The sequence below is a fragment of the Drosophila teissieri genome, chromosome 3L (assembly GCF_016746235.2).
Source record: "Drosophila teissieri strain GT53w chromosome 3L, Prin_Dtei_1.1, whole genome shotgun sequence".
Taxonomy (NCBI): Eukaryota; Metazoa; Arthropoda; class Insecta; order Diptera; family Drosophilidae; genus Drosophila; species Drosophila teissieri.
The window spans coordinates 12,410,611-12,430,024 of record NC_053031.1 but is presented as its reverse complement, the minus strand read 5'-3'; the positions used below and the strand labels follow the sequence as shown (position 1 = coordinate 12,430,024).

General features: G+C 44.3%; 4 protein-coding genes across 7 annotated transcripts; 1 reads left to right on the top strand and 3 right to left on the bottom strand.

Annotated features, from left to right (window-relative positions):
• Positions 1-63: 63 nt before the first annotated feature.
• On the bottom strand, positions 64-10,632 carry LOC122617646 (mucin-17). 2 transcript variants are annotated; one of them, XM_043793573.1, is made up of 11 exons: positions 10,030-10,632; positions 6,417-8,677; positions 3,171-6,341; positions 2,793-3,115; positions 2,413-2,723; positions 2,301-2,355; positions 2,051-2,241; positions 1,512-1,993; positions 1,293-1,449; positions 1,036-1,227; positions 64-975 (listed from the first exon to the last, which is right to left on the bottom strand). In XM_043793573.1, exons 1-11 carry the CDS (start codon positions 10,376-10,378, stop codon positions 461-463), a joined length of 8,007 nt encoding a protein of 2,668 aa, XP_043649508.1. In that variant the 5' UTR covers positions 10,379-10,632; the 3' UTR covers positions 64-460. The 2 variants fall into 2 exon arrangements, with proteins under 2 accessions (XP_043649508.1, XP_043649506.1); XM_043793571.1 differs by having other exon boundaries at positions 3,171-8,677.
• Positions 10,633-10,934: 302 nt separating this feature from the next.
• LOC122616361 (splicing factor 3A subunit 2) lies at positions 10,935-11,960 on the top strand. The gene has a single exon (XM_043791792.1). It carries the CDS (start codon positions 11,037-11,039, stop codon positions 11,829-11,831), a length of 795 nt encoding a protein of 264 aa, XP_043647727.1. The 5' UTR covers positions 10,935-11,036; the 3' UTR covers positions 11,832-11,960.
• On the bottom strand, positions 11,941-19,245 carry LOC122616358 (pneumococcal serine-rich repeat protein). Of its 3 annotated transcripts, none has more exons than XM_043791788.1 (11): positions 19,114-19,245; positions 18,826-18,923; positions 17,327-18,289; positions 16,681-17,271; positions 14,301-14,758; positions 13,376-14,242; positions 13,082-13,320; positions 12,751-13,021; positions 12,520-12,690; positions 12,356-12,463; positions 11,941-12,296 (listed from the first exon to the last, which is right to left on the bottom strand). In XM_043791788.1, the coding sequence occupies exons 2-11, from the start codon at positions 18,896-18,898 to the stop codon at positions 12,147-12,149; spliced, it is 3,891 nt and encodes a 1,296-aa protein (XP_043647723.1). In that variant the 5' UTR covers positions 18,899-18,923; positions 19,114-19,245; the 3' UTR covers positions 11,941-12,146. The 3 variants fall into 3 exon arrangements, with proteins under 3 accessions (XP_043647723.1, XP_043647724.1, XP_043647725.1); XM_043791789.1 differs by having other exon boundaries at positions 17,327-18,181; XM_043791790.1 differs by having other exon boundaries at positions 17,327-18,061.
• Positions 14,898-16,507, bottom strand: LOC122616360 (sentrin-specific protease 1). The gene has a single exon (XM_043791791.1). The coding sequence runs from the start codon at positions 16,231-16,233 to the stop codon at positions 14,992-14,994; it is 1,242 nt and encodes a 413-aa protein (XP_043647726.1). The 5' UTR covers positions 16,234-16,507; the 3' UTR covers positions 14,898-14,991.
• Positions 19,246-19,414: the final 169 nt, after the last annotated feature.

Genomic DNA, 19,414 nt, shown 5'->3' with positions numbered 1-19,414 from the left:
ATCATTGTTAAACTTGCATATAGTATTTATGGAAAAATTTAAACTACCGATGAAAATAAAAATATATCAATATATTTAATATGTTGTAACCGACTGTGTTATTTTTTTTACCTCCTCAATGGTTTTAAGGTCCTTTAAAGACGTCAAGAGTTTACCATTTAAATTATAAACTTTGCCCATCAACTAAATAACAAATTTCACGTTTTTAAGTTGCAATCTTTGCTTGCAAAGCTGGTAAATATATTTTTTATAAACTACAGTAACTCCATATAAAATATATAATATATATATTTTTACAACAGCTATAAATAAATTACAATTAAACAATTTCTGCACATTATTTTAATTGCCTCTTTACGAGTTGTAAAACTAATCATCTTATATGGTAAAACAATAAGTTATAATCTCAGATAGTGCTTGTTCAGAAGATTTTCAGTTACCAGTGTTTTCAGAAAATCCTTTAAAAGAATTTATCTCGATCGAAGTTAAGGATTCGCAACAAGCCATGTTCTGCGCCCATTGCCACCCAAGTATGGCTGGACGAATTCCAATTGCAACGAACGCAATTGAATCTGGTCATTGCCAGAGAGTGTATGTTTTGCGGTCTACGTTTAGCGCTCAGGTATGTCGACTTGCGTTTGTGGGGCTCGGGGACCAGTGGATTGATTTGCAACCCATAGTCCTGGAGGAAGTCATCGGGGGTGATGGGATCCGTGGCCTTAGGAGCAGATGAGCCCAAGTGGTGCAATTCGGAGGTGGATACGGCACGTGAGTTGACCGTTGACTTCAGCAGAGCAGGGCCACAGTTAAGATCCCGCACATCCAGGAATACCAAGTCGCCGTTGTCAGTTACGAACACCATGTGATTCTGCTGGCAATTCGTGTGCATTTCCCGTGTCGTTGTTAGGGTTCCATCAAGGGTCCTGTGCTCGAATTGTATACCCGAGGGACTAACTGCTATAGTACGAAAAAAGTCTGCAAAGAAAAGCTATCATTAGTCGGCATGTGCAACAGTTGAGGATCTCTGAGACTTACGTGAACTACTGACTACTAGGGTCTCACAAATAGGAGACCAGGTTAAATTAGCCATATAAAGACTGGAAATGGTGTCTTGTGTCAGTATATATGGGTTCGACCAGTTCGCAATATCATAAATTTTAAATTGACGTATGGAAGTACCAACTGCAAGCCAGCGTGGACCATTATTGTCATAATGCAGATCCATATCTAAGGAAAAAATTCAAAGGTAAGTTCAAAACTCTTAGGGAAAAAGTTATACCAAAGAAACTTACATTGGACATTCCGCTCTCCTATGTAGACAAAATTTACAGGCACAAAATACGACTGATTATTTTTGTTGAAACAATTCAAATTGTCCTCATTGTCAATGTCCCATAATGCAAAGTGACCGCTGCTGTAGCCTGTTGCTAGAAAATTGTGTCCGGAAGACTGAACAAGAATTTTATTTTATTTATTTTATTTCAGCATACAAATTTTAGCATTAAACTTACCAGCGACCAACAAATTTTTGTGCACTGATCCTGCACAGGATTGTTAATATCCAATGTAAGCGTAATCAATGTATCCAGTTGAATGACCACCTTGTCGTCGGCACTTTCATCATTGGTCAGCTCTAATGGAAGGGCATAGATTTGAACACTACTCAACGTATTCGCCACAGCCAATACGCCTAATCGATTTGAAGACTTTTCATAGCCACCACTGGGCAAAAATGAAAAACTATGAACAGGTCCATTGGGTACATGAACTGCATAATGAAATTCTGGTTTTAGGGACCATGATTTGCCCGTATTCTTGGCATTACACTTCAGTAACATCAATAAACCATCATCATCCTTTAATTTTGTATGTCTTGCAAAGGTTTTCATCTTTGAGCGCACGGAACATAGAAGGTATTGACTCGCAGCTTTCGGAGGAAGGGGCACCCATTCAAGCTTCTTAATCGAACTGCCCAGATAGCCTACATATTCACCTGTCGAAAAAGATACATTAATTTTTGGTTTGTTTTAAATAACTTCTGTTTATTTACCTTCTTTGTTGAAGCCCTCAAACGGTGCCAATTGTTTCCAATCGTTTTCGTTCATAACTTTACCGTAAGCATAGCGCATAGACGGTGTGTTTTTGGGGGGCAACAAGACATCAGCATTCTTTTTAGAGATATTTGAATAGCTGGGCAGCAGTTGGGTGAATAAGGCACCAGTTCCATAATTGCGTTGCACGCTAAAGAATACAAATAAATAAAAAATAAAACCAAATTGAATAATTCTGGGTTGGCTTACAATTCATTCCATTTATGGGTCGCTCTAGCCTCCAAGTGATGATAACGCGACAGTACTGTAGTGTAGAAATTACGTTAAATATGAGTATTGCCAGTGATTTTCAATTACTTACAAGGCTTCTGCTGACACTCTCCCACATTCACTGGTCGTTTGTATTTTCGTTTCCTGTCAATGTCTCCTCGTCGGTTTGCTTTCGACTGCTTGGATGTGGAGAAATTGTCGCCAAGACTGCCCTCACCTTCGCTGCTAATGCAGTCCTCGTTGGAATCCACTCCTTCCGAATCGTACTCCTCAGAAGACTCCTTGTCCTTGGTCATATCATAGTCTGATGAGTCGCCATCGAAATCGTTCTTTGCGGAAGTCCCCTCTCCTGACTTTTGAGTTGTCAGGGCTTCTCCAATTTTCTTTAATTTGGTTTCAGCTCTGAAGGTGATGAATTGTATTAAAAAAGATTTGTTAAATTGAAAAACGAATCAATAACTATCTACTTACTTTATAGTAGACTTCCGCTTGGCACGGCCAGCATTACTAAAAACGGTTTCTTTGCCATCTCCATCCGCGTCTTCTGGATCTTCAGTGACCTGGGGCGCTAGGCGCTTTGGACAAGTCCTTATATGGACCGGAAGTGAGAGTTTTGTATAGGAGCGCTGGCAGAAATCGCACTGAAAACGCTGCTTATTGCCACATCCCTCCAGATGGAGCATCATGCCCAAGTACGATCCCAATTGATGATTACAAAGGCGGCAAGTTAGTTTTCCTCCGTTTTTCTGAAGATAGTTCTTCATCATTGTCATTATACCAGCACGCGTGATATTCTATAAAGAAAGTTAAGGTTGAGATCTGAATTACAGTTTGTGTAAGCAAACCTACCTTGGGTGTTTCTCCCACAAGCCAGCCAACGCCATAATGCTCTCCTAAATGGCGCTGCCAATTGTTCTTATCGCTGCGCGCCATACACAAGCCACAATGCAGAGGACCCTGCCCTTTTCCATCATCGGTTAAAACTTCGTCTGTGTCCAACTGATCCCGCTTTCTTATGAGCAGAAGACGAAGATTAAAGTGAGCTACACTTTCGGTTTCCGAACTTTCCTCAGTCTTTAACTTTTTGGCTGGTTGAGATTCTATATCAGAAGGAGGAGCGCGCTTTCTTCCCCTTTTTGCGGGAACCTTCGGTTCTTCACATGTTGGCGGGATCATCTCACTAGCATTTAAAGGACCAGATTTACTTGATTTCGGGGTTGAGGTGTCAGCTGTTACTCTAGCGATATTACTCCTTCTGCCTTTTTTGGGAGCCGATTCTGGAACCGCACTTTCTTCTGGAACGTTAATTGAAGGTGTCGCCGTGTCTGTTGGAACTGATTCTTTTCGAGACGAAGTCCTTCGTTTGACGTGGACCACAACAGAATCACTTTTAGCCGGCTGAGGATCCTCTGGAGGTGTGGCAACCATAATGGCTGGAGTATTTGAAGATGCTATTGATCGAGACTGTCGTGTTCCCCTCGAATTTTTAGACGTTGTCGGCTCAATCTGTTCTTTTGTGGCTCCAACACTATCAGCTTTATTCTCTGTAGGTAATTTCTCCGGATTTAAATCCGAGTTTGACTGAGTTACTGTTGGAACTATTACTTTTGATGTTCCGCTTTGGGATTGCCGTTTTTTTCTGGTTTTTTGTTCTTCACAGGAATCCTTCGTAAGTTTAGGGTGTACGTCTCCGCTTGGACTCTCTGAAGCAACAGCTTTTGCCGCAACAGCATCTTGAGTAATACTTGATATGCCAGTATCGGTTAGTTTTTCAGGTTCAGAATCAGTCGTAGTTTTGGAATCAGATTTAGCTTTACTGTAACGAGATTGCCTTTGTCTAGTGGGTCTCGTCGAACTTTCAGTTATACTTGGAGCATTTGAATCATTAATTGCATAACTTTCTACACTTGCAATCTGCTTATTAGTTGATGAACCCTTTGTTTTTGGAGATTTACTTCGAGTTTTTCGCTTATTCTGGGCCTCATTCTCCTCTGACACAACAACGTCCATCCTAGATGCCGCATTTTCTGAAGATGATACGGGTTTTGATACTGGTTCAGGCTGAATAACAGGTGGCACTTGATTTTTTGGTGTTGCCCAAAGCGATTTTCGATTTCTTTTTGATTTTACGGACTCCTCCGGAACGTCAACGGGCTTTTGGTCTTCTGGATTCTCAGCTGAATTTGTATTCTTCACTATAGGTGAAGATAAATCGTCTTTTGAAGATTTCACATCGTCCTCTGGTGTTTTAATATCTTCCCCTTCTTTCTTAGAATCTTTAAGAGCTATAAAACGGGATTTTCGTTTTCCTCTAGTATCAGAGTTTTCCACGGAGATTCTGTCTTTTAGATTTCCCATTGCATCTGTGTTTTCTGTTCTTCCTGCCGTTAATTGTTCACGATCTTCCAATCGTTTTTCTGCAGTTTCTTCGTCTTTTTTCGTGCAACTTGCTTTTTCAGATGTTAGTTCTGAATTATAAACTTCTTGAGGATCATCGCTTTTTTTGTTATAATTTCCAGTCTTTCTATTTGCCCTAGATCTTAAGGATGAGACTGGTTTCTCAGTCGATACTTCTTCCTGCTTTTCCTTTAATTTAATCATGCCGGTATTTTCCAAAGTTTCCGGAGTTTTTAAAGGACTTCTAGTAAGTCGCTTTTCGTTGACCTTACTAGCAATTGAACTATCTTTATCATCTTCATCAGGAGTTTCCGTTACTGCTATTGAAATTGATTTTGTTGGCGTTCTCCCGCTGTTTTGTGATTTGCTGTCAATAGTTATGGAATCCTTTTCGTTTATCACAGGTTCTAGCAGTTTTTCATCTATGACTCTCTGAGATAGTTGGTCCTCATTTTCGTTGGAAGCACAGAAAGATGATTCTACTCTATGATTAGATGAATTGGCATCCAAATCCATTTCCGGCGAGTCATCAATTCTCGAACAATCTACTGTTGATTCAACAGCGGATTTCGAGGGGGAAATTCCTTCACCGGCAACTGGCTTTTCATTTACCAATTCTTCCCATGCAGTTTCATCCCTCTTTGGACATTCTTCACTTGTTCTGCTGTCATCTATCGACATGTTACCTCCAAAATCCATTGGACTAGAAGGACCAGCAATACTGCTATCTGAATCATCAGAAGAAGCTTCCACAACCTTGTGATGGTTGAAAGTAAACTGAGAATCAGCCTCAGAGTTCTTCACTGGTTGCTGTATCTCTATAGACGGCTGCTCCTCCTCGGTCTCATCGTAATCGGGTGTAGCATCATCGCTGATGTCCGTTTCATTGATCTTCATTTGTTTCACTCGCTTGCTTCTTACTGGAGTCTTAGAACGTTTTCCTTCGTTATCATCGAATCCCAGAAATATAGAGCTATCGTCATCACTAGTGCTGGAAGTAGGAACCCGATTTCCCGCATTCGCGCTAACTGGATGAAGAAATTCAAAATGCACGGACTTCTCCGTCGGGTTTTTCTGGGCAGCTTTTGTCGATCTCTTGCTGAGAACAGGACGTGTCTTAACAAGCTTCTTGCGGGGTGGCACTTTAGATGCTTCTTCTGATTTAGCAATTGGCGATAGCTTTTTGGTTTGTGGCACCACCTTCTCGGCAGTCAAGTGGCCAATTAAATTCTGTATTCCTGTGACATCAACCGAGCTATTTGCACTGGTATTTAACTCCTTGGAGTCCTTTCGAAATGGTAACTGGGGCTCGCCCTGTGGGGCTGGTGGTTCCTGTGAGAGGACATCCATTAGAGAGACATTACTGCTTGACGATGCGGCTTGTGCATCCTCAAAGGTGTCTTGACTACTGGTCTGGTGTGTTGGTTTATTTTTGGGCATTTTGGGTGGGTGATACAACTGGGTTAGGTCTCGTTCTGATGCTGATTTCGACTGAATTTGATCTACTTTCTGCGAATTTATTTCACTCCCATCGTCTTTGTCTTCATTGGCTTGGATTTCCGCTGAATCCTCTTCTTGAACTGGACTGATTTCTTCTTTACACTGCTTCTCATCTGCTGGCACCTTTGGATGGTTTTTAACACTAGATAAATTATGATTTATTTGGTCTGAGCTTGAGCTAGCTGAATGGTCAATTACCTCGATTCCAGGAACTCCGTATCGATCCTCCATCAGGCTGTGATCGATAGCCAACGCCTGCTCGTCTGTCTCTTCAAAATCTAACTTGGTTTTCTTCACTTCCATCGGCTTGGGGATACTTGGTCTTTTAGTGCGTTGCACTAGATTAATTTTCGCTTTTTTTGATCTAATAGGTGCCCTTTTCACGGGAGGATTGACCTCCTTTAATGGTTCTGGATCTGACACTGTCTTGACCTCTTCCAAAGGCACTTGTGATTTTTCGTCCGATTTTTCTGCCAAAGTTGGGATAACAGTGGTTACTTCTTTGGTTTCTTCTATTTTTGATTCGGTGTCAGTAGTATCTTCTGGTGTTGGGAAGTTTATATGTATATTCGTCTCCTCCCGTGCTAAGTCTGTCACATCTAACTCGACCAATGATTTATCCATTGCTGACACACTGCTTTGCATTCTCACTGCGTTTGGACTGATCCGCAGTACGTTTGTACTGTCGCTGTTTATATCCAAAGTAGCGTGCAATATATTCATATCGTCCATTTTGACAATCTTTCCGATGGGCAGCTCCTCCACGGGTTGCTCAATTGGCGCACTAGAAAACGAGCATCCTCCGAATCCAAATAGAGCACTTAACCTTTGTTCCTCCGGTGAAAGATCCATAAAGCTGCTTTCATCCAGCGGATTTTCAGCTGTCAGTTGAGCTATGAAATCTACAGCGGATTGGATTTTATGCACTGGTGATGAAGCCCCAGGCGAACTCGATTGTTCGTTATCAACTGCTGATGTGTCCGCTTGAGAATCCAAATCACTTATTTCTGCGTTTGTCTTATTATTCGATTTGGATGTTGAGGGTACAGAGGTAACCAAATCCGTCTTTACTTCTTTGGGCATGTTATTTGAGTTGGGCAAATCAACCGCGTTTAATTCTGTGTAAACCTCTGCTGTTAAATTACCTCTTTCCGAAGTTAATGGAATATAAACAGGAGTACTTGATTCAAACGCATTTCCTTCCGGATAATCTATCAATTCAGCAATAGATTTTAGAGGGCTTGCCTCTGTGGTCGTGACTGATTTTGGCTCAGGAGTTGACGGAATATATACAGGAAAGTCAAGAGGGTTTGCAACAGTCTTGATTCCTTCCGTTTCTGAAATTGTTGAATCAGGAGTAATTAGATCTCCAGGTGTTGTAGGCACTGATGTAGGGAAATCTATTGCCTTCTCTTCAGTAGACTCATTCAATTCCATAGTTTGTTTTGTAGATTCTATTGGTAATGATTTCAAACCAAATCGTGAGCCAGCTGAAAAGTCTGATGTTTTATTTAGGTTTGGAGTAATATTTCCTTTTAGAGTTGGTGAAGAGAAAGGCGAAGTTCGTTTTGGTTGAAGTATTGTGTTAGTAGTGAAAGGAGTTTCCACTTTGGCATTAACTTCTATTGAATTAAGTGTTTTCATAGCTTGAGGTTGTTTCACCTGATCCACCTGATTACGAATCTCTTTGGCCATCTCTGCCAGTTTTTCCCGCGATACCTTGAACTTATTGGCGTTCATAATAACCTTGCCCTTGATCACTTTAGATTGAATATTTGGTGTAGCAGCAGTATCCGGAGAATTCGTAGCTTCCCCCGGAGCATTTGGCAGGCGAAGCCCACTCAAATCGATCTTCTCGTTGGGTGCCAACACCTTGTTCTCCAGCACAATTAGCGGCGGTGATGGGGTCCTATGAAGTTGTGTGGAAACAGCAGGCGCTGCTCGAGCTGTAGAAATCTCTGGTGCTGGATGAAGTTGGCTGGAAACATGCGGAGTTTGCTGTACTGACATTCTCTGTGGACTTGGTGAAACATGATGTACTGAAAACTGTTCAGTAGTCCCATGCTGGTTAACCAACGGACTGTTACTCGATATGCACATGGCTCGATGTTTGGGCAGCTGATTTACCAAATTGAGCAAAAGTGGGGGCTGCTTTGGTCGGACAGTCAAGTCCGCCTTGGCAATGGGCAAGGAAAAGGCCACAGGAGCTGGGGAAATGCCGCCACTGCGAGGAGCTGAATCGTGGCAGACAGGTGGCATCTTGATTGCTGCTTTGGATGTTGTTGGCTTATGCTGGGCCTGCGTGTTCATGACCAAGCTCTTGTTTAATATCCTGTTCTTTAATAGCGCCTTCACTTGCTTGGAACGGTCACCATCCGATGGGTTTGGGATCGGCTGGATGGGCACCACCTTCTCGATATGTTCCGAGATCATAATACGCTTTACCAACTGCTGAGGTGCTGTAAATTGAAAAAATACAATATTTAATGTACAATGGTAGTTATAAACAAATTTGTGGTCTCTGAAGCAAGCTACAAAATTATACAATTTACTGATAAAGATAAAGTAGCATCATTTTAAAAGGGAAATGAGCCATCTTTTCCACCAAATGTGCAACTCATTGTTGAAGCAAACAGTAAATAAAACCCGATAGAGCATATAATAGCAAAAACAATCGCACACACAAACGGCAGTTTGACCGCACCGGGATTTGAACCCGGGCCAAAAAGGGAATTATGTTGCCTCGCATCGACGCTTCGTCCCTAACCTCATTTTGAGCGCGCACTTGACGGTTGAACCACCGAAAGAATACGAACTGTGGTGGCAAGAGTGGGTCTTGAATCTAGTTTGGCGGATAAGTATTCAAAAAAAATATATACCCTTGCACGGGTATTATATTTATGAATTAAGAGCTTACTAGGCATATTTGGTATTTTAGTGGTACGTTTTTTGCTTTTTAAGCAACCATTTTTATTAATTAATGGTTCAAGGCTGAAGCCAAACTAACACAAAAAATTAATAATTAATTCAATTGTTAAAATTTAGAATTAAGTTTTCTTTAAAAGCTCTCACGTTTTAATTATAACAAACCAAATTTATTCGAAAAACCCGTTTTAAGGGTTTTGGTATTAGCAGTATTTTGCATTATTGAAAAGTACCAAAGTTATTTTGCTTACAAATTAAATTTTTTTTAATTGAATTAAATAAGGTTTTACCGAAAGAATTACGTTTCTCACGCTTTATTAAAATACCATGTTTTAAATTTTAAAATACCATGTTTGATAATGAATGATAACTGATAATAAAATAAATATTCACTTTATATATGAATTATTTTGTATTTATTTTGAAATTAATTAACGTCTTCTTTCCCAAGTGAAAATAAATAAATATATATGCTGAAAAGCTGGCTTAATAACTTAACTAACCTACAAAATAGTCCAAAAAAATATCCTTTTCTTAGTTATATAAAACCTGAATTTAAACCGGTCAACGGTTGCAATATGTACTATACATATACTAGAATGACAAAAACAATAAAAATAAAATATTTCGGGAATTAAAGAAGAAGAGATGAGATGGTGAGGCACTCGCTGTGAGATGAACTCAGAAACAATTATCGCAAAAACTAACTCTTTGACAATCTGCCGACATCTTAATCAGTTGCGCCATCGTTTTGGTTTTTGACTCAGTGTCCGAAACTCACAGATGGATTTAGAAGATTTTGGAAGCACTTGGGAAAACCCCCGAATATATAACGGTTTTTTAAGCGGTCCACAGGATTAAAAAGCAAATATTTGTGTATTTTTACCAGGCTGACGCAATTGTTGTTGTGCCGACTGCAATTTGCTCTCTGCCGCAGTTGTCGTCGACTGCGCTGCGGCAGAGGTGGAAAGAGTGTTGGACGATGTGTGGGCCACCCCCTTGGCATCCAACTTCTGCTTCCTGAGGACCTCGGCCAGCTGCCTGTCGAGTCCAGCCTCCTTGAGCTTGTTGAAATCCAGCTGAATCTTCTTAATTATCCGCTTGGGCGGAGCTGTAGAACTTTTGGTGGCTTGTTGAGGAGGGGCAATGCTGGGATTACCGGGCTTCGGTTGGTTGAAAGTGGTGGTCACTGCCGCCGGTGGACCCATGATGACCTGCCTTTTGGAGTCATCCATTTCGTGGTTACTTGAAAATTCCCGTAAGACTGGCACAGCTATTTCATGAGAATGACGACAGAAGTCGAAATTCTTTCACACTCGTTTGGTTTGCACGCCTTTCGTTGCCTTGATTTTTCTCTTATCCGACGTTATCCACGCATAAAACCCGCTTTTCGATGTCTAATACTGGCCACCAGAACTAATTTTACTTTATTTTAGATCGCTGTCTAGACATTTTTCACTTTTTAAATTCTAAAAAAGATCAAGCATGTGCAACTCGAATTAATAGTATGACCACTTTACCGAAGTATATTATTCCGTAAGCTTCTGAAAAATATACCAAAACAGACAAGCAGGTCATCAGTATATATCGTAAAAGCTAGAAAGCATATATATACATTTCTGTATATTTATTTCACGTAAAGTAACAAGATCCAGTTGCGACAGAATTACAAACTTAACAAAGAATTTGTATTCATTAATAGACTTGCAATTTTTTATTTACTAATTAATTTTATCCTGCACCATAACTATCGATTGGCTTTGAGTAACTCCCATCGCTAACCGAAACGGCGTTTTGTGACAACCCTGGTCTGTACAACAAATTTTCGTGAGATTTTACCAACGCAAAACGTTTTTCCTTCTCACTGGTAAAAACTAAGATAAAACTTACAGCATGGACTTCCAGAACCGCGCCGGCGGCAAGACCGGCAGCGGAGGCGTGGCCTCCTGGTCGGAGACGAACCGCGACCGCAAGGAGCGACTGCGTCAACTGGCCCTGGAGACAATCGATCTGAACAAGGATCCGTACTTCATGAAGAACCATCTGGGTTCCTACGAGTGCAAACTGTGTCTGACGCTGCATAATAACGAGGGCAGTTATTTGGCCCACACGCAGGGCAAAAAGCATCAGGATAATCTGGCCAGAAGAGCCGCCAAGGAGGCTAAGGAGGCACCCTCATCGCTGCTGGCGCCGGAGAAGCCCCGCGTGGAGCCCAAGAAGTTTGTCAAGATCGGACGACCCGGCTACCGGGTGACCAAGCAGCGTGAGCTCAGCAACGGCCAGCAGTCGTTGCTCTTTCAAGTGGACTACCCGGAAATCACGGAGTCCATTGTTCCGCGTCACCGCTTCATGTCCGCCTACGAGCAGAAGATCGAGCCGCCAGACCGCAAGTGGCAGTACCTTCTCTTTGCCGCCGAGCCGTACGAGACCATAGGATTCAAGGTGCCGTCTCGAGAAGTGGAGAAGAGCGAGGGCAAGTTCTGGACGCACTGGAACCGTGACACTAAGCAGTTCTTCCTTCAGTTCGCCTTCAAGTTCGAGCCAAAGATCCTGCCGCCACCACCGCCGAATCTACATAGGGCACTGGGTCCTCCGGGCGGATTCCCCATGCCGGGACCGCCACGTCCTGCTATGCATCCCATGTTCAATGGCGTTCCTCCACCGCCGCCCATGCTTTCAAATAACTAATTCAACTACTTTGTTTCTGAGATTCCTTCAAGACCTTACAAGGTTCTACTTAAAGACCAAAAACATGGGGAAAAGAAACATTCAGTCATTCAAATCAAAGAATAAACAATTTTCTACTTAATACAACTCGACGGTCTTTGTATTTTTCTTTCTAGCTTAGGAAATTGAAAAAATATTGCTGGTTTTCTTTGTAACTGTACGACTTACAAATCGATCGCGTATAAGGTAATTAGCTTAAATCTATACTTTATGCTTACACTAGGTAATGTACAACTTATCAATACACTTGGCTGGGCTTCCATTTGTCAATTGCTTTTAGAGCTTTTCGCGCTTCTTGAAATTCCTCTTCGAAGCACATCGGGTGATTATATCAGAAACGTGTGGCTTATGCTCGAAGATCTTCATTAACTGATTCTGTGCCTCATTGATGCCATCGGTAATAATCTTGCTGCGTTGAATATTGCCCTGCAAAGTAAATTGGTTTGAGGTTAAAATTTAAACATAATGGATGTATAAGAGCGCACCTTTAGCAGTTCAGTGACCCGCTCAATTTCGCTGTGCTTCTCCTTGTCCTTCTCGAGATCCTGCAGCATGGTCTCCAGTCTGCCCAGGCTAAAAACTTCGGATTCATTCTGGAAAAAATCAGTTTAGTCAATGTGTTACCAACATTTCCATGCGCAGTGCTTACCAAGTCCTCCATTTGCGAGCGTAAATGATATATTTTCCATCCATTAATTTTGCCCTGCACATTTGGCTGATTGGCTAAGTCAATAACTGTAGCCCGCCGCTCTTCCCTTGGCTTCACATCAGTGTACCGATGGAAATGATTGTTGGCCAACTTATGTGTGGGCTTATACGTCTGTGGATCAACGGAAGCATGTGTTAACTACTACCAAAATGAGCTGAACAATAAACTTACATTGAGCAAAGCACAATTGCGCGGACGACGAATCACAAAGTCCACGGGATTGGCGTTCTCCTTGTTGCCCGTCACAGCTGGTGTGCTGTTCCGGTGGTTGGCATCGCCTGGCGCACTATTAGGAACAACACCCGGGGTCGCAGCCGTCACTAGCAGTCCTCCATTGTTGTGCTTCTGCATGTAGGATGCGCCAGCCGTAGTCGTTGGTTCCGAGCTTGGAGGAGGCAGCGATAGCGATGCTTGACTCTGCGTGGAGTGCTGGCTGTCATTGCTGCCAAATACATTAATGGATTAATTAATTGCATATAAAACTACTACTCAATTAACTCACGTTGATCGTCGCGGCTTTTTCCTAGAGGAGCAGTCATAGCTGGAGCTGGAGCTATTACCAGTACCATTCATGCGCGTACCCTGCTGCATTTGCGTCGATCCCACCAAATGAGGCACTTGCTGAGGCTGCTGCTGCTGTGGCGTTGGTGCTTGCACATCCACAAAGGCACTGCCACCGCTGCGAGCTCCCAGGGACGAGTGACCAAGGTTCTGCTGCATCGATTGGTGCGAAGAGTACATCTTTTGAGGAACAAACATTAAAGCAAAAGTTAAGCATATATTTTTCTGTACCCACCTCATTGATAGGATTAAAATGCATGGAATTATCGCGTCCCCCAGAGCTTCCAGTGGCTGGCGGATCGCCAATTCTGTCCTGTAATTGCTGATCCACACCAGGTGAGGAATTCGCCGACACTGTAGTTGAGCCGTCCGACGAAGCCGGCGAGTCCGCCCGCGAATTTCTCGTGCTCGTTGCGTTTACGGGGCCAACTGTGGCTGGCACACTGGCCGCGCTACTTGCTACACCATGGGTGACTCGCTCTCGTTCCTTCTTGGCCAGCGCCTCAACAGTCAGTCCGGAAGCGACTGATTGAGGCACTGTAACGGATACTGGTTGAATATTGAAGGTGGTGCCCGGAGCCGGCGGCATATTTTGTCCACTGGTATTGCTAGCCATTGAGAGCAAAGTGGGTCCTAGATTTTTAGCCGCCCGTATGGGCGAACCGTCCGCATCCCGCTTGCGCATAAAGCTGGACACCAGTGCTCCACCTCCTGCTACTTGTTGCGGATTGCCCGCTCCCGTTGTCACCTTCACGGACGTATGCAGCGGAATAACCATGTGCTGCGGCGGCGCACTATTTGGTCCTGCTGGTATTATCAATTGCTGGTGACCAATGGTCCGGGTAGCTGTTCCACCAGCACCCGAGGGCAGTACCGTAAACGTAGCCTGCGATCCGCCTCCACCTGATCCCGCTCCAGCAGTCGCGTGACTTGCAAAGGGTAGCGAAGACACAGACAAGCTGCCACCAGCGCTGCTAACCAATTGTGCCTGGGCCTGGGTGCTCTGCGTCACCGTGGTCGTAGTCAATGATAGAACGCCTGTGGAGGCGGAGGCTGGCATAGACTCGTAGTAGATTGTGGCAGCACTTCCCTTCTCATCGATCTATTAAGATTTATGTTTAGTAGTTTATAACAACATCGTGTAGATAGTTTGAACCTACCTTCATCAACTGGCTCTGTGAAGCGACTACCGGATTCCAGGTGCGTTGAAAGCCCGTCACTGTTGCCCCGCTAGCACTGGAACCATCTGCTCCAGGCGCCGAGGAGGCTGGAGCCATCATCATCTTGCCCAATGTGATGCCGCTGGCGTTCTTGATGGGCGTCAGAGTTCCCGTTAGGATATTACCGCCTGGTCCCACTCCCGCTCCCCTACCGCTGATGGTCAGTGGCAGGACAGTGGCACCGCCGGCCGCCGAAGTGGCACCCGCCACCGAACTTGGATTGACCACACTGGCAGAGACATTCGGCACCGGTACCGCCTGGATGCTGGCCACGCCCTGTGGTGTCATCGTTGGTCCGCCACTTCCTCCGCCAGTTGATAATTTTCCGATTGGGTTAAGCTGTGTGATAGTCAGCGATGGCTGGACTTTGGCGGTCATGGTGACCGGTGGACGAATGCCTGTCGAATGAATGTTTTAAACATATAGATTATTATGGCAATAAAAAAGGATGGGGATTACAAAATTCTTTTCAGTCCACTTACAAAAGAGCAAGCCACAAAACAATCCTGAAAATTGCTAAAAGTAAATCACACAACGCTGTTTTTCATTTTAGTTTATTGTATAGCACGCTCAACTTATTTATAAGTAAGCTAAAAACTAAAAAGTTAAGTAAGAAATAAAGTCTAAACGCCTACTTCCACAGCTCGCCGTCGGCTATCTCCAAAACCATCTTAATGCGAAAATAGTTCATGTCATCTTTGCAGAACGTTATTAAAGCATCCCGCGTTAGGTATTCCGCGAACATGCAGGTGAAAACGCCGCAATCGTCCATGTTGTCCTGTTGCGGCACATTTTGGGCATGCTCGATGCGAAAGTCGTTGGTGTCCAGAGGTTTCTGTCGCTTGTCTAACGACTCCATTCGCAGGTATATTTTAAGTGCTCGCATCACCTTTGGATTGCCGCCGCCTTTTGAATTGTAGTATAGCATTGTTTTTGCACGCAAATCGATTACGACCAGGCACCAGTGAACGCCGCTGTGGTGAACAGGCACAAGTATGATGTCCTTGCTAAACAGATCCACCTTGCGAGTCCAGCGTTTGACGCCATCGAAACCACTCTGCAGCAGGCGGGGCACGAAGAAAGTGTTCATGGCGTACACGCTGGGCACTTGACCAGGACGCTTCTCGGAGCGCTCGGCCAGTAGGTTCATGTAGAAGTTGATTATAACGTCGTTCAGCCAGGCGCCTTCAGTCAGGATTTTGATTTCGCTGCGATGGATGTCCAACTTGAACTTGGTAACAATTACCTGCTCCAGCGGACCCTCAGACAATTCCATCAGCCGATCCTGCTGCACTTTGGTCAGCGGAATTAACTCGCTGCTGATTTGTACCTCCTCTATGGCATGGAGGGACTTAGGCATGAATTCCTCTAAGAGAAGCGCCTTGTATATACCGCCTTCGTAGGCAATGCGCCTATTTTTGGCTCTGAGAAACACCTGATATGCCTCATTTAAGTGTTTCATGTTTATTTCGGTTCTTTGAGCCACCCTACGCCTAAATTGCTCGACATAGTCGTCCCTCAAATATGTGGAGCTCCAAAAACGTCGCTTTTTGCCAATTTCTAAGACCGGTGGTGTGATTTCCTTTTTTATCCCATTTTTGTCTTGGGTTTCAATTTCGATTTCAAGAGACTGGACTGCAGGACAATGGATAGTTAGATTGCGGATGGAATTGACTTGTTGTTGCAGGGCCAGTATAGGGTCATCCTCTTGCTCCTGGGAGTCGCAACGCTGCTTTAAAAACAGACTCGTTTTGACCATGGGCTTATTCTGGCACTCATTTATGATTAGATCCAGATATCTATTCTTCTCCTTGAGCTGTTTCTCCAATGTCAGCACGCTGTTCATGGCTGTTGATCCGGAGAGTTTGGCCATTTCACAGGATGAAATACGCAAAGCTTGGGTGCTAGCAAGTCGGGAATTTTGAGCGTCAATGGGTATGGAGCTTTGACGGTCCTTTTTGCGAAACTTTTTCGCATTCGGTTAAGGGTTCAGATTACCATTTAAGAACCAAGATGTTAGATGTAGACTGAATCGAAGAATAGTTTGTAGGTAGTTGATGAGGCAAGAGCTTCGTAGGATTTCAGGAAACTGAGATTTTTGTTCTGCTTCAAAATGACACTAGATTTTATGCTGTCTGAATGACAGTGACAGTGGTTTATCGATAGTTTCAATTTTAACAGCAGATTCTTCAGTCTTATACAAATGTAAATATATAGTGTTGTAGAATAATCTACGAGTATTGCTTTACAGATTGCTAAATGCGATGACTTGCTCTTTCGTAAGCAGATTGGAGTAGACCAACTATCAGTATAAACTTACCCATCTTAGCCGCCGCGGTAGTGCTCATCAAGAATGGCTGCAACATCACATTGCCGGCCAGACGAGCTCCAGATCCGATGATCTGCTGAGTGGTTCCCGTCGCAGGCTGCTGCAGCTGGATGATCCGTGTGGTGGGCATATTAGTGGCCGTCAAGGCAGTTCCTCCGGCACCGGGACCCCGCCCGGGCGCCACAGTTGCTCCACCGGAAACACTGACGGCCGTTGGAGAAGCCGTGACGCTGGTATTCAGCTGCGGGATGCTTGGTGCCCTGATACTTATGCTGGTGGTGTTCAGCTTTGCGGTTGGAAAACTCTTGCCCAGCGGAATTGGTCGCACCTGTCGAGGTGTTACTGTCGTTCCGCCGGGAGTCGTGGTCGTTACTCCACCTGTGGGCGTGGCCACAGCAAAGCGCGGATTAAATTGCTGGCCGGGATTCTGACTTGCATTGGGCGCAGACACATTGGAGGAGTAAACTAGTGTAGCCTGATGCTGCCTCTGTGGCAACACAGTGGCCACATAGGCCTGAGGACCTCCTCCCGGTCCCGTCGCCTGTTGTGTCGTCAAGGGCTGGCCAGTGGAAACGGAAAGAGCTATGTGCAAACACAATTAGAATGCTGTTGCAGCGTTAGAAAAGATACAACGTACCTGTTGGAGCCTGCACTGGAGTGGTGGTCACCACACTGGCATTCGACACCCCCGCGGATGTCGTAATAATCCTCTGGCGTGGCTGATGAATCGTTCGGATCAGTTGCACCTGCCCCTGACTCTGCATCCATGCACCACTGTTGCTGGACGAGATCACAGCCGACGATGGTTGCGATGAAAGCGCCACTCCACTTCTGCTCACCGATGCTGTTGCTCCGCGTACAAATCCTCCGGTTGAGCTCAGTACTGTTGGGGCTGTGGGCGTTACTGTGGCCGATGATGTGGCTCTCAATGGCGTCACTAGCCGCTGGCCGACTCCAACACCAACGCCTCCCATCTGGGTGGCCGTCACACTGGCTCGCGGCAAGTAGGTCTGGCTTACGGGCCTGGTAACCGTGATCGATGCATTTGCCCCACTCCTCGCCGGTGCAGCTGGTATGGCTGTAATCTGGGTCCTTCCGGTGGCCGTAACATTCTCTAGCTGCTTGATCATTGGCATCACCACCCGGACCTGAGTGGACTGACCACCAGCGCCAATGGCACGGATCGATGCCGCCGTGGTCGCTTGTCCTGCATTCAGAGCAATTGGAGTTCCTCCCAGGGAAGTTTGCTGAACTGAATTGGTCGCCGCCACCTTTATTGTGCCTCCGCTGAGGATCGGTGTGCCTGCAATGGATATCCCACCGCCGCCGTCGGATTTCACGTGGGTGATCTTGGCGGCCACCGCCGGGTGCGCTGCAGAGGATGGCAAATGGGATGGCAATGAGTACTTGTTTATGACGCCGCGCAGCTGCAGGGGCGGATGTGAGTGCGATACCAAGGATGCGGATGCAGATGCGGATAAAGATCCAGTGGCTGCCAGAGATGATGATGATGATGGATATATAGATGGCAGCAATGACAACGATGGCACTGCATGGGTGTGCAGTTGTTGGGTGCGTATCTTAATGGTTTTCAGGGGGGCTGTGCGGGTGGCAGTGGGTGGCTACTGTGAGATTTCGGTTAAAAGCTCCACATGGAACACCAATGGACGGACAAGTGAAATTGGGGTGCTACATATAGCGACAATAGTTAATTTGTTTGGTCTTTAAACTTATTTTTTTGTATAGTTATTATAATATATGAATATCAAAAATGAACAAAATATAAAGCTGACCTTTTTTAAAAACCAAACAAATCAATTTATTAGATAAATAACTGGAAATAGATTATCTTTTAGTTCCAACAAAATAAGAACAATTTCAGGGCCGTTGGCAACCCTGCCACGAATGCACAGTAACAACAAAACAAAGACATACACACTCACAGAGAGGAGAGCAGCCGTTGCTGCGAAGGTGAAGCACAAGGAGGAATAGGAAACAAACAGTGCGCGTATGGGAGAGCAAAAGAGAGGTGCACAAATGTTATGTATACACACGCATACACGAGCACAATGCTAATACGTATATACGTATGTGGATAAATATATAAAAATTCCACTTGGATATCGGCGAACTTACCTGATGGCCCTGTAGCTGTACTTCCACCGCCCACCGTTCCTCCTCCCGCGCCGCCTTCACTTGGCGCACTCATTGTTCCAGCTTTGATTTGTGATATTCTAGAAGACACAACAATTTTGGCATCAGACTTCTATTCCACGTTTCACATGCTTTTCGCCTCCTCTCCACCACCCTCTCTTTCTCTTCTTATCAATGCGCACTATGTATCCACAAATTCTCTCCACAAGCACGCACACGAAAACAGTCCGAGAAAGGCTGTACTTTGATCTTTTTGTTAGATAAACTTGCCTTTTATGCTATTTGGGAGCACTCTTTAAGCGCAACAAATCAAAGTTAATATTTTTTTCTACCGCGCTTTCTATGAATTAGAGAAGTTTCCCTTGTTTTTCCTCTCTTTTTTTCACAAGGCTCGATTTAGAAGTGTTACCAGATCTAGAACATTAAGGATTCTTCACTATCGCTCTGAAATACTAAACGATAGGTGTTCATAAAAAAAGACTAAAATAAACTATGTGAGAAAATACCAAATGTATTTTCTATCCGCTGAAAACGGTATTTTCGGATAATGTTCTTTTTTAAAATGAAATTC

Bases quoted from the DNA above. Each gene is read 5' to 3' on its own strand.
- LOC122617646 (XM_043793571.1), bottom strand. From the start codon at position 10,378: ATGGATGACTCCAAAAGGCAGGTCATCATGGGTCCACCGGCGGCAGTG. The intron at 8,678-10,029 runs GTAAAAATACAC...TTCAATTTACAG, and splicing joins ACAACAATTGCGTCAGCCTG to CACCTCAGCAGTTGGTAAAG. The intron at 2,724-2,792 runs GTAAGTAGATAG...CATCACCTTCAG, and splicing joins AAGCGGAAGTCTACTATAAA to AGCTGAAACCAAATTAAAGA.
- LOC122616361 (XM_043791792.1), top strand. From the start codon at position 11,037: ATGGACTTCCAGAACCGCGCCGGCGGCAAGACCGGCAGCGGAGGCGTG.
- LOC122616360 (XM_043791791.1), bottom strand. From the start codon at position 16,233: ATGGCCAAACTCTCCGGATCAACAGCCATGAACAGCGTGCTGACATTG.
- LOC122616358 (XM_043791788.1), bottom strand. From the start codon at position 18,898: ATGAGTGCGCCAAGTGAAGGCGGCGCGGGAGGAGGAACGGTGGGCGGT. The intron at 13,321-13,375 runs GTGGGTACAGAA...GTTCCTCAAAAG, and splicing joins ATTTTAATCCTATCAATGAG to ATGTACTCTTCGCACCAATC. The intron at 12,464-12,519 runs GTAAGCACTGCG...GATTTTTTCCAG, and splicing joins GCTCGCAAATGGAGGACTTG to AATGAATCCGAAGTTTTTAG.